Raw genomic sequence first — 13,579 nt, forward strand, 5'->3', positions numbered from 1 at the left:
GCCTGCTGACGATACAGGCAATTCATGCTGATGTGGGGGGAAAAAATCCAAAACCTCCTGATTTAGTCCCGTGCATTTCTACGTTAAACGAATTAGCAATCAGTTTAAGTGACATTGTTGACCTTAACATTGGGGTCAGCAAAGGCTACAGATCCAAAGCACCACCATCGTGTAATTTTCTGCACTCTGGTCAATTGCTGTCCCTCGGAGTGCTTAAATCAGTGGAAAAAAGAAAGAACTAACCACAGTGCAATATTGACAAATTCGGTTTAATATTGTGTGATACTCTTCTCTTAAAATACAGTCTTTTCTGAGGTAGACCATTACAGTTCAAGAACATTATCATTTTCAAAACAGACATCAAAAAAGACATGAAATAAATACTTTCATGTACAATATGCCGCAAAAATGAGGTAGAAATGGTTACAGAAAATGTACAATAACCAAGAACAAAGTTACCGTGATAACAGATCAAAACATGTAAAAGATAAAAGCTTGTTTTGTTGGACAAACTGTTGTTGGAGTAATGGGAACAACAAATCAAAATATTGTACCTCTAAGTCATCTGTATTATCTCATTTCTGTAATTACCTGTGAGTAATCGCTAGCATTATCTCGACCGCGCCGCTGGAGGCAGGAGCCTATCTGTAATTTGTAAATGTGTTTCAAGGGTTCTGGAGACAGTGATCAGTATGCACAGCGGGGGTCACTCTGATTGATCTGGCTGTATGGCATGACTGAAGCCACCAGCTGGAGAGGGACGGCTGCACTGTGATATAGGGTTGCTGGACATCAATCAGACCACTTCCACTCCGGAGGAATCGGTGTAAGGGGAAGGGCAGTGGAGGGTGGGTGGCGGGGGGGGGGGGAGGGTTGGAGGGGGGGCTGGGGAGAGGATACAACACCACATGGTCACTGGGGCTCGTGGCCAGGGGGCAATCCAATCTAATGAGATTGCACTGGGGAGAGAGAAAGAGGGAGAAATAATGATGAAGGGACGGCAGGAGGGAGGGAGGAGGCAGTGGTAGGAAATATTACATCATTCTGTGTGTACCTCCTTAGGACCATGGCAACAGACTAATACGAACGACCTCTGTACCTGCAGTCCGGTGACGGGGTTTTTCCAGCTAAACAACTGCGGGACTGGTGGAAAAGGAGAGGCTGGTCTGGATTGTCTACGTGTTGGGTTCATCCACAATGTGTACACATTAACAGTGAATCTTTAGACTTTGGGATTTGCTGAAAGCTACATTTAACAACTTGATTTTTTTTTTTCTTTTCTGTTTTTTTGCATCTGTTTGTTGTCTTTTTGGAAGTTATTTTGTGCTCAGATGTCCACTGTGAGTGCACATGTGTGATTGTGTGCGTTATATTTACATGATAATAAAAATGATGATAAAATGATAATTTGCAGACATGCTAATGCAGGATATGTAAACGCTAAAAAACATGAGTGTTTGTGAGCAGTTTGTCCAACAAAAGAAGGAATATTTTCTGAATTCTACATAGCATTTCTTGACAATCATCACTCCACCATAAACTACAATAAAAATAAAGGGTAAAGGAACAGAAAAGAAAAACGTATTTATATATTCATATATAATAATACATGGATTTATGGCATCAAATATCCTTTGAAATACCTGAATTACATTCAATGTTACTCTTTGTAGCATATTCAAGTTTCTCTCCCGAGGTAAAAGCCCAGCTGTAGTGGGTGTTACAAGACTGTCAGGTTTCTCCTCGCTCCTCTATCTCACTCTGCGCCACTCTCTACTAAGACCCTAAGATTACATACATTCTTTAATTTCATATTTCTGAGGTAAAGAAATTTTTTTTCCTGAGCATTTCAAACAAGACTACATACTACGAAACAAAAGGTGTAAGTGAAATAGAAAACAGAGACGCTGGGTGTGCAGGTGGGTTTTGTTCTGGAGGTGGGATTCTCAGGAAAAATGCGGACGACGATGAGGAATGTGAGAAAAAATGTAAGTGGAAGTAAAGGACAACAACCCAAGAAATATAACATTAGTTATCCTTGAATTGTACCATTATAACAGTGAGTATAATACTGTTGATGAGTTAACAACAACTTCTACAACCAAACATGTCGAGTGTGACTGCAAGGTTTAACTTGATCGACAGGACTCCTGGGAAGGACAGCAGCATGTCATAGAAGTCTTCTGATTTTCTTTTTTTGGAATAGTAAAGGACCAACTGTTTTGATTTGGTGAGAAGCTGTCGAGAGAATTCATTTATTGTGATTTTTGAGGACAACGCTGCTGATTATGCATTTGGTTTGACGTGTTTTTTGGTCAAAAACTGTGTTAGCTGAGATGTTGCTGATCCCGAGCCCTTCTTACTGGATAATTAGTGACAATCCAATGGCTAAATCAACATTAGGGTAACATGGAAGTGGACTGGCAATAAATAGGATCCTGAGAGTAGCAGTCAAAGGGGGGATTTTTCCAAACCCTGATTATCCATAATCTTGGACCTCGTCACCTAGCAACAAATTATTGATTTTGTCCTGGACCAAAGCTAATCAGGATCTCTGATAGTATCCAAATAGTTTTTAATCTGATTTTCCCATTGGCCAAATGACTAATACACTACCCCAGTCAACAAGGCCTATTAATCTTTCTTCTCTTTGGGAAAAACTAAAATATTGCGGATATTCTTATGACGACAAAAACAGCACACCAGGGCATGCTTCTGCCAGTAAAACAACTTTGTCAGCTCTCCTGTATCATTGAGCTTCTCTTGCTCTTTTGGCTGCATAATCTGTAATTACAAAACAACAACAAAACATTCCCAAGTCATGTCAAAGCGAAGACAGGGTTGTAATGCAGTCCGAGTACAGTAACTGGCTGCTTTCTCAGTGGTTATACATCTTGCTCCACTCTATACAAGTGTCCGGTTCTTTTGTGGTGGTGTGTGGGCGCACCTTGCAGAAGGCATTCTCAAAGTCTGTGAAGGCGGGGGGTTTGGAGGATGTGGAGAGGCCATGCATGGCCCCGGTGGGGGAGGATGCTGAGGAGAGTGCCTGCTGGCTGAGCTGCAACAGCTCCAACACTGAGAAGCCCTCTGTGCGCTGCAGCACGGCGCTCAGCTCCCTCTCGCTCAGACTGCAGCCTTGCGGGGACAGCGTCTGCAATAGCACCTGCCTTCGCATACTCACATCTGGCAGGCCGACGTGATACCGCTTGGCAAAGCTCCGATGGACTGCATCTTGCAGCAGATCTGGCCTGCCAGTGGCACATACAAGAATGACCAGGCCTGTGGTCCCCACCTGGGCTTTTTCCAGGGTGGTCAGCAATATCTGCCTCAGCCCCTCCTCCTCCATGGCCTCCACCTGGCTGAGGAGCACCACTGAGGGCTGCCGTGCCCCAGCCACTTGCAAAAGAGACCCAAGAATGTGCTCTGCCTCCACCTTCCCTTTAGAGGCCAGCATGGCTCCGCTCAGCCTGTAGAAGGAAGCCCCCAGCTGTGAAGCCAAAGAGCGAGACAACGTGGTCTTTCCCCCTCCCCGGGGGCCAAACAGCAGGACGGTTCTTGGTGGCCGCATGACTGGACTGGGCCTCAACACGGGCCACAGAAGGTCCTCTTCTAGGGCAGTCTTGACATGAGTGAGCCCCACTAGCTCGCCCCAGCCTAGTGCCGGACTGCAGTCCAATAACTCCCCATTGACAAGGTCCAACATTCGGGGGTCTGGACTCTTCATAGTCTCAACAGTCGGCGCACATAATGAAGGGCGCTTGTGGGCTTGGGAGCGGTTCTGCTGCTGTTGGATAAAGCCCTGCTCTGCCACACCATTCTCCCCTGTCATGCCTGCTGGAGGGCTGTACTCCCCTGATGCCCCATACTGAGGAGACACCAGGGGCTGGGAGGAGGGCTTAGTGGGCTTGAAGGATTGAGGGTCTGTGCTGCCTGAACTGCTGAAGCCGTTCCCCCGGCACTCTGTTTTGTCATTCACACTGTAGGGTGAATTTCCCCCAGTCTTCAAGTGGTCATAACTGTATTTCCTGTAACGAGACCCATCCCCACTCTCATCGTCTTCTACGTTCATCTCAAATGCTTTTCGTTTTAATGTTCCTCCAGACTCAGGTGTCCCAAGGTTGGTGCTCTGGTAACTGTAGCTGCCTCCTACTACTGTGGGCCTGGAGGGAACGGGAGTAGGGGCTGGTAGACCTGAGGGCAGGTAAGTTGCAGAGGGGTGGCTGTATGTGGGAGCAAGGCTAGTCTGGGGAGGGTATGTGCTAGGGGGGTAGTTATAGACAGGTGTGGTGGGGCTGTAGCTGGCCACCAGTGTGGGGGTGGATTGGAGAGTGTGGAGGGAGGCAGGGGGAAGTGCTGCACTGGGTTGGGGACAGTACCCTGAGGAAAGATAGGTGCCATTGTAGGTGGAGGGGTACTCACTGGAGCCACTGCAGGAGCTGCTGCCACTGTAGCCAGAGTCCGAGAGGTTACTGTTCACCACGGACACGCTGCCGACCCCTGGAGGGCCTGCAGACGTGGCTACAGCCTTGGAACCTGAGAGGCTGTCATGGCCTCCAGGGGGCACCAGGGAGTAAGAGGCATCAGTGCTGTGCGTCAATGGCCAGGGCTCTAGCTCAGTCTTTGGGCCGTTGAGACCCCCGAAGGCACCCGGCTCTGGGTAGGTGCCCACAGTAGGTGGTCGGTCATACGGTGAGTCAAGCACACCAGAGTACTTCTCAGCATAACGCTTCAACAGGTTGGAGGCTGTGAGAGCTGAGATGTCGTCATTGGCCCAGGCGTAGTTGCTGGAGCTGCGGCCGCGGCCAGCATAGAACTCCGCCTTGTGGGCCGGAGAGGAGGTGGTGGAGGAGACATCCAGGTGCTGCTCAGGCCACTGGCTGAGAGGCTGGGCATGCTCTGGGTTCCAGTGCATCTTTAACAGGCCTGGCAACAGAAACACAGGGAAACAAGGTTTCCCGGTCATTTTTTGTTATCATCATAATCATTTGGGGAAAAAAGAACATTAGTGGTTTACAAGTGATTGTATGTTTAAGTGGCAACAGACAACTTTTCTCTCCTAGTGTTTCCAAGTTGTATTATTGTCTGCGCCGCTGTTGCAAAGATAACTGTATAATTTCCGTTTTCAGCAGAGTTGCAAATAACAACAACAACACAGGACAAGATGATTATTCAATCATTTAATGAATAACAGAAACCGATCACCTTCCTTTTCCTGGTTGACTCGTGCCCAGTGGCAGACAAAATTGTATAATGATAGCGAGGTTAGGGAACCAGTGTAAACACAAATGGTTTTATTATTCTATATCTATTACATTTTGCAATCAATATATATTTCATAATGATACTTTGAAGCAGAAGACTTGTCTATTGCCAGTTTAAAGAACTGTACAGCTTTGTAGTCATATGGATCTAACTGGGTCCATAAACAGGAGCATCTTCAGCAATTGATAGTGGAATAGAGAACTGATTTCTTCCTCCCTCCATTTGCCTGATAGGTGAAGTAATTCTCTAAAATCTAACTCCTTGCATCAATACAACAACTTCAAATATGTAAAATGGTCTTGTTACTCATGCTCAGATTGCTCTTTCAATGCAACAATATTAATTCTGATTTTGGTATTTGACACAGTCTCCTCAAGAGCTGAGACTGCATACAAACAAATGATTTGTCATTTTAATTTTCAGATACATTTTTTGTTTGTCATAAAGTACCTCAAGTGTGATTTTGGGATGCGTCACCATGCTTCAACACTGTGATTATTTTTCATTTCAATGGGACATCCTGGCAAAATGCAGGTGAAATGGATAAAATAAATAAAACAGCAACAGTCAAATCATCTATACTGCTGTATATGTTGTGACTGAGAAGTTTACACAGGACCAAAAAAAAACCAAGAAATCCTTTTTTCTCACTATCCTGTGCACAGTGAAGCATGGTTTGTACCCCAGTGACAAGAAAAGGCATTTTTCTTCTGTTTGGAAAGCAACCTTTTTAGTGTTACCATCATGCATGTGAGCAAGAGGAGGCTTGAATTTCTCAGAGAGGGGAGAGGAAGGCGACAGGGAGATGGAGGCAGAAAGAGAAATCAGCCGAAAGAAAGAGAGTGAAAGCAGATTGGTGGGTTGGATGTTTTGTTTTGCAGTTTCCCAGCTTATATTGGATGAGCGATAAGATCCCACTACTACTCCCTGTACTGCTAACATCTGCAGGTCTCCCAGAGGAGCTATTGTTATCTCCCTGTGCATGTTGCTCTGAATGCCTGCTCTCTCCGCCCTGCACCCCACCTACCACCCACCCACAGTACATCAGAGCTCCAAAGGCCCAGTGGCCGGCTGGACAGAGGGAGGGAGGGTGTGTGTGTGTGTGTGTGTGTGTGTGTGTGTGTGTGGACAGTGGTGTGGAGAGAGTGAGAAAGAAAGAAAAAGAAAGAACGAGGGGGGTTGGGTCTGGAATTGCAGCATAGTGTGCTATTCATCAGCACAGTCTCCCATGGAACATTGGGAAAGTGGAATGTCTGTTCCTCTGGCTGACTTCAGCACCGGCGGAGGCCTGATTGATCGTGGCTGCTACGGACTGAGCACATCACAGAGCTAACGGGGGGAGAGGGCATTCGAAAAGGAAATTTTGTCCCATGCTTCCCACATGCAAAGGACTTATTGTTCAGTAGCATATTTCACTGACATAGCATCTCAAACGTGTGGCTCATGCATAGGCTCCTTCACCCAAACGTAAAATGCAAGTGTTTATTGCCAGTGTTGCATGCACTTCTGTTTACTCTTCAAGGCTTCTGTATGAATTTTCACATTTGAGTGTATTTTCCTGTGTGTGTTTACCCAATACATCACCATATGACAGATATGGACCTGTCTATTTCATGAAAGGCGAGCACTAACTCTTGCTGAGGCATTAGTTTGACATTCCACACATAGCTTGGCATTATTGAACTGTCATAGTTTACCCTGAGGTGAGGACTACTCCATCCAGAGACAGGCAGGTAAAAAAGGAATATGGCAAAAGCCGTCATACTGGCCCTGCCTTTTTCCTTCAGTGGATGCCTGCTGATGATTCATTATTCATGGCTGTCTGTGTGTGTGGAGCCAGGCTTCTTATTGCCATTTAAATCAAATTTCAATATCCACAACCTGCAATTCTGCTGCTGCACTCCCGCTCACTCCTAAACTTTGGCCTCTTTCTTTACCCGCTTTGCAAACCTCCCCATGTGTGTTTTCAGATTACGCCCGTTATTTATTCAGTCAGATGAGACCAGCAGACCAGATGGCCATTGGATTATCATGTCCTTCATATTCAAATCCACTGCCTTAAGTTCCCAATGGCCAAACCAGTTCAAGTACTCCCCTAAGCTCCCGCCAACCCACACACCCACCGCAGTGAGATGCAAAGAAACATTCTCACACTCTTGTATTTTCACAAACATGCTGAAGACATTGTCCTGTCCACACCCAGATGACCAGATATTTTTGTGGTCTGATTTGCAGGTCTTTGTCCAGGCTGCAGAAACCATAGATGTCCTGCAGGCCCTTCCCATCTGCAGCCCAACCAGTTTGTGAACAGCCCCAATAATGGGGCCTGTGTGTGACAGAGATGGATGAGAGCCCAGGGGAGCTCATAAAACCTGCAGCAGGGAGGGAGGGATGGAAGAGGGAGGGATGGAGGGAGGGAAAAAAGTGGACAGCAGGCGCTTCGTCCTCTCTGAGCGGACTGGAGCGGACATTAGAGGACTCAGTGAGGCGGGCTAACTGCTGTCCACTCCATCATTAGAGTTGCACCGATACAGAATGGACTCACACTGGCCCCTTGACCAACGTGATGACCAGCTGCTCATACCTGAAGAACCAATTCCCTCTTAATTACTATCTATAAGTCTTTTTTGTGCATGTACACAGTGGGTTTGATGAGTGACCAGCAGCCACCCATCACCCCTGATGACGTAGCGGGGTTGAGGTGCAGTTTAGCAGTTTCCATGTAATTAGAGCTTCTGTGGGATTGCGGTTTTTAGAGCAGTAACCGAGCACGCTCTAATCTACACTTCTGCTTAAATCAGAGCCATCACGTAGATTAATTCACTGGAGGGGCAGGAAGAAAGCTAAGATTAGAACTAGGAAATCAGGACAATGTGGGCATACTGTGTGTAGCTGTGCAATCATTAGATTAACTTGAGTATGTTGTGATTCTGATCGCTTACGCGTTGAAAAGAAGACAACACACTGCTCATACAATTCATAAATTTCGTAAACAAGATCCAAGCGGTCATTTTGCAACGTTGACCTGAACCATGACACATTTTTCAGCTCCATCGCCGTCACATTTCTATTTCCTGCCTCACCCCCATCAGCTCTTCCTCACATTAGAGGATTACGGATCAGAAACACATTTATTTGTTTGAAAACAGGAATCCTGTCCTCATTCAAATTATTTTGGAAGCCTCTGTCAATATAAGCAAAGCTGCTCTGGGGTTTAATATATTTCATCATTTATCAGTTGCACCTCTGAATTGAACAGAAATCGGATGTGATGACTGATTTAAGTACACATAAATATGTGATGAGACTGATTCTCTGATGGCCTTATGTGGCTGCGAGGACTGATAAGAACCTTGTGTGCATGCACACGAAACTTCCCACTGCATGTGTGTGTGTTCTCGGCCCCAGGAGAGACAGATGTTCCCCTGCTGACCGCCTTACTGTCTGTGCGGCCATTGTGGCGGACGGCCCGTCCAGCAGACGTGCGCAGCTCGGACAATCCAGTTGGCCCTGAGACAAAGCCTGAAGGATCCTATTGTCAGGGGCCTGTCTAATTATGGAAATCTTATTAATCTATTCAGCAGCAGTCCACTGACAGCTTTTGTGTCAGCCTGGGATTTATTGAGGGACCTGTGTGAGCTGCATCTTATTGTAGGCGTGCGTGATGAAGACAGTGGCATGGCTCTCTTCAGCACAAACCAGCTTTGCTTTGAGGAGGCCCTGAAATCAAAATTAGACCACTTATGACTCAGGGGAAGTGTGTTAGGTTCATTTGTGGCCTCAATCGCTGCCATCTATAAAGGCACTGAATCTCATGTTGACTAGGTGAAACCGAAGAAGCTCAGGGCCTATAAAGACTGGTAGTACTCCAGACTGTGTTGTGGTTTCCTATAAAAGAAGTATCAGTGGGTGAGGTGAAACGTTATCTTGGCAGGAAGCCCGGAGGTAGAGGGCTCCAGTGCTGTTTCACAGCTCCCCTGAGGTTGTCTTCCCCTTCTCCCTTCCCGGCACTTTTGTTTTCCCTGCCCCGAGGAACAAAACGGACACGGATGCAACAACCCTTCTGGGACAGCATGCTATTAAACTGTGCCGATTGTGAAGAGGCCGCTTGTAAACAAGAGCGCCGTGGATCAATCCAATCAGGGCTCTATTCAGAGCTGAGCTCTACCCCCACCCATGGACCGGAGAGAACACCTCCGCTCCACCGTGCATCTCCACACAGAGGCACAGAATAGAGATAGCAATGTGCTTGTACTCAGATCTTTATGTCTTGTCATCCCTTACGTCTCAAAAACAGACATGCCAAATGGTTACTTAACTGGTCAAATTCACCATTACAATAATATTATCCCAAGGAAAAAGGGCAATGCTGCGTTCAAAAGATATCCTGAAAGTCATCTATACTTTATGTGGAGAAATTTGTGCAGCCAAGTGAAAGTGTCAGTCCATTCTACAAGGAGTAAAAGATATGTAAAAAAAAAAAAAAGAGAGAGAATGAAAGGGTGTGAATTCACTTCACTGCAAAAACAAAATTCTTTCAACACTTAAAGCGTTAAAGAGAGGGCAGGTTGTTTTGAGAGTGCTGCTCCGGCTGTTGCGTCAGTATGTCGGGCATTCAATTTAATCGACATCTCAGACACTTTAAGGAGAAACGCTCGACATGAATGCATTAAGAATTAAAGGCACACGGAGGATGCTGGAGGTGAGTGTCAGTGAAAGTGAAGAGGGTAGGGTAGAATGTGACGGGCACCAGATTTCTGCTGATAAATCACAAACGTGATGCTCTGATGACTGCATCAGTTGTTATGCATTCAGTGAGCGCAAGCTGATCAATGAGTTATTGCATGAAACTCCGGCTTGCTGGACATAAATATGTAGAAGAAATTAAGTCTGTCTTTGGGAATCTGTAAACACTGTTCTCGAGACAAACATACTCAATGAACTGTTATACACAATCCACGACTGCGTTTCGTGTGTAAAGGGAGAGGAATCTGCACTCAGGATCTGTTATTTATCAGAGTTTGTTATCTTGATTTGTTGTCCACTCCTGAAGCCCTCTTTAAGTCCTCTGTTCTCAAGTTCACTGTGATTTATGACACTAATATCAAGCAGGTCATTCTCACTCGGCTGTGGCTGCGTACTACCTGGTCTGTCATAAAAACACCAATCTGAGGAGCCGGCCACATTTCACAGTGTGGCAGGTGGAGACAGAGGAAAATTGTCTCGGGATGTTCTCTCACTTTGGAATGAAATACACATTTTATCAGCTCCTACACTGTGTGTATCAAAGTCATGAAACATTTTGATGAATTCCTCACATATATTGTGGATTATGTATGGTGCACAATATCATTATGCTTATATCAAGTTTAGAGCTGCAACAATCACCCAATTCATTGATAAGCAGATCAAAAGAAAATTAATCATAGTCTTTCTTTTTTAAGGGGTTTTAAAATCAAACATTTTCTGGTTTAAGCCTCTGATGTGTATGGATCTACTGATAACTAATTAATACACTGATTTGCTGTAAAACATTAAATCACATGCCAAATATTTTGAAAATTAATCAATTGATTTAAGTGATTTTTTTGAATGGCACAAAATTCTCTGATTCCAGCTTCTTAAATGTGAATATTTTTTGATTTCTTTAGTCCTCTATGACAGCAAAATGAATATCTTTGTGCTGTGGGCTTTACAAGATGTTTGATGATGTCATCTTGGGCTTTGAGAGACAACGATCTCCATTTTTCACTACAAAAACAAATTAAAAAAATAAGCATTAGGAGCAGCCCTTAAAATTATTAGGGTTTTGAACTGTTGGTTGGACAAAGGAAGCCCTTTGGGGTCAACACAAACTAAACACTTTTGTTGTGATGATAATTCTTACTAAGTTTTTGACATTTTCATAAACTAATTCATTAATTGATCAATTAATCATTAAAATAATCTTCAGTTGCAGCCCTAACCAAGTTATCCCGTACAATATTACCCCACAGATGCTGAATGGCCTGTGTTATTGCATGGGGTATTGTCAAAAAGCTGTTAAAGGAAGTGCGAGGTCAATCCTTGAGACCCTTCCCAAACCGCCTTAAGACGGGGATAATGTGCACACCAGACAACAGGGATCGTAATTTATCAGACATGCATAATTGGGCATTGCTAAGGAAAATTATTATAAATCTATGCGTTAGTCACAGGGCTGCTATCAATCACAGGAAACACAATCCCACACTCCCGCTCTGCCTCTTGCTCCCTCTGGCTCATCTGCTCCCTCTTTCACGGCCCTAAAAAGATGTAATAACAGAAGAGTGCGGGAGTTCTGGTGGGGAGTTTTCACACCTGCTGCCCAGAGCACGAGCAGACGCAGCTCTTTTCAAACACGCCTCACCGGTCAGATCCCAGGAGGAAGGAGTCCGTCTCCTGCAGTGGCATTGAGGGATGTCCTCTGTGTGTGTGTGTCTCTCTTACTGTGGACAGAGCTTTCTGTACTCATGTATCAGAGTGACAGTTTGACTTACACTATTTTTTGTTTCATCCCCCTTTGGGGCTGTTTCAGGCCAGCTGTCAGAATAGTTTTTGTCAGCATGTGCAGCTAATATGGTTTTATTAGAGGAGAAGGACAATATGACGGCCTTGTACTGAGTGTTTATGCAGATAAAAGAATAATGAAATCAAAGCGCCCTTGTCCGTCATAAAATTTAGTTAGGATAAATGACAATTATTGTTGAACAATAAAAGCTTCTATGTGGTGAATTAACAATCCGTAAGTGGTAAAAGGATATTCAGGTTGTCATTAAAAGTTGCTGTTTTGCAGAGCGGACAGAGACAAGGCTGTAGCCAAACTACTTGATGACATTTGTTAAACATTGATTAATTGACAAACGTGTTTAGAATTGCTAATGATAGTGCAGCAAAAAAGCAAACTCCCATCTGAGAGCGTGCTCATTTTACAGCCCTTTCCTCAGCACTCTCCCAAACTAAAAAGCCTGCGGAATAATTGCTGGATGCGTCACTTCATGCTCGTAATTTTAGAAACAACTCCCCCATCCCCCGTTGCCTGCTAACGCATGTCCACAAATGGCAGAGCCCCCTCCCTCCCTCCATCCATCCCTCCCTCCCCTTCAGGAAAAACAGGGTCCCTATTTTCTGTGACTGCAGGCTGGCTTTAGGTCATTGTGTCCACTAATATATCAAAGAACAGCTGTCCTAAGGCTCTGTGATGACCAATCACCCCTTCCATCTGTCTCACTCACCCAATCTCTGCTCTATCTCCCCCTCTTCAGCTCCATCTATTCCTTGCAATCTCCTTTTTTCTCTGTTTCTCCGCTTCTCCACCTCCCTTATTCTCCCTCCCATTCCCAGTGAGCATGTTGCATTCCCTCCTCTCTGTCCAAATCCCCTGGCCCCTCTGTGCTCCCAGCTTATTCTCTCATCACATGGACAGCTCTGGGATTTGTTTTTCTGTTAGTACACACACACACACACACACACACACACAAATTAGAGAAAGCTCGATATATTCAACAGCCACACTTCTCTCTGTGGCAATGCGTTTTATGATCAGTGCTCATCAAACACCTAATGGAAGTGATTAAAGTGTGTTATTTCTCAAGCGGTGGTCATTTACTAATTAGCCGTGCTGCTGTGAAAGACGCTGTGTCTTATTGTTGAGCTCTGAATTCTGCTGCCTCAGGAATCCGAGTGAAGTGTTGCCATCCAAATGAGCCTCACCACCTTGCTTCTTAATTGGGCCCTTAACGGGAGCCGAGGTCTTCTTAATGAGCTGATGAGCCCTCAGAGAGACAGCAGGGCCAGTGGACTCACAGGGCCGTGGGTCCCTAACCTTCTTTTCTTGTGGACACAGGCGCATGCAAACATTCACACACATACACACACACACACACAACCACACACACACTGGGGGCTAATTAGAGCCCATTCACACCCTACACTAATGATCCCAGCTCTTATTCACACACACTTTAGCAGACTGTGTGTTTACGAAAGGGCCTCACAGGCCCCTCCACTGCACCACTCATACCACTCTGCCCACAATAGATAGACGCCAGCGCGGCCCTCCAACCTGCGCCTTAAGGGGCCAGGATGAGATCTACTCCTTCTTTTTCCCATACAAACTACTCCATGACTTAGCCGAGTCATTCACAGAGACACTCGCACAAAACATAAAAACAGAGGTTGAGAAAGAAAGGAGAGGGAGAGGGGTCAGTCAGAGGAGAGCTATAAAAACTGCCAGATCTGGAGTTCTGTGTGTAGTTGCTCTGTGTCTGTGTGTGTGTGTGTGTGTGTGTGTGTGTGT

General features: G+C 45.3%; 1 protein-coding gene across 4 annotated transcripts in view; it reads right to left on the reverse strand.

Moving 5' to 3' along the window:
- Positions 1-250: 250 nt before the first annotated feature.
- si:dkey-157g16.6 (uncharacterized protein LOC561837 homolog) overlaps positions 251-13,579 on the reverse strand; it is a 51,461-nt gene continuing 38,132 nt past the window's right edge. For 3 of the 4 annotated variants that reach the window (XM_037105351.1, XM_037105352.1, XM_037105350.1), the window contains one exon: positions 251-4,923. In XM_037105351.1, the coding sequence (XP_036961246.1) occupies positions 2,879-4,923 (2,045 nt within the window). In that variant the 3' untranslated portion in view covers positions 251-2,878. Of the gene's footprint in view, positions 4,924-5,625; positions 5,634-6,888; positions 7,211-13,579 lie in introns of those variants that run through there. The other variant, XM_037105353.1, reaches the window with a different exon arrangement.

Source organism: Acanthopagrus latus, chromosome 7, assembly GCF_904848185.1.
Source record: "Acanthopagrus latus isolate v.2019 chromosome 7, fAcaLat1.1, whole genome shotgun sequence".
Classification (NCBI taxonomy): domain Eukaryota; kingdom Metazoa; phylum Chordata; class Actinopteri; order Spariformes; family Sparidae; genus Acanthopagrus; species Acanthopagrus latus.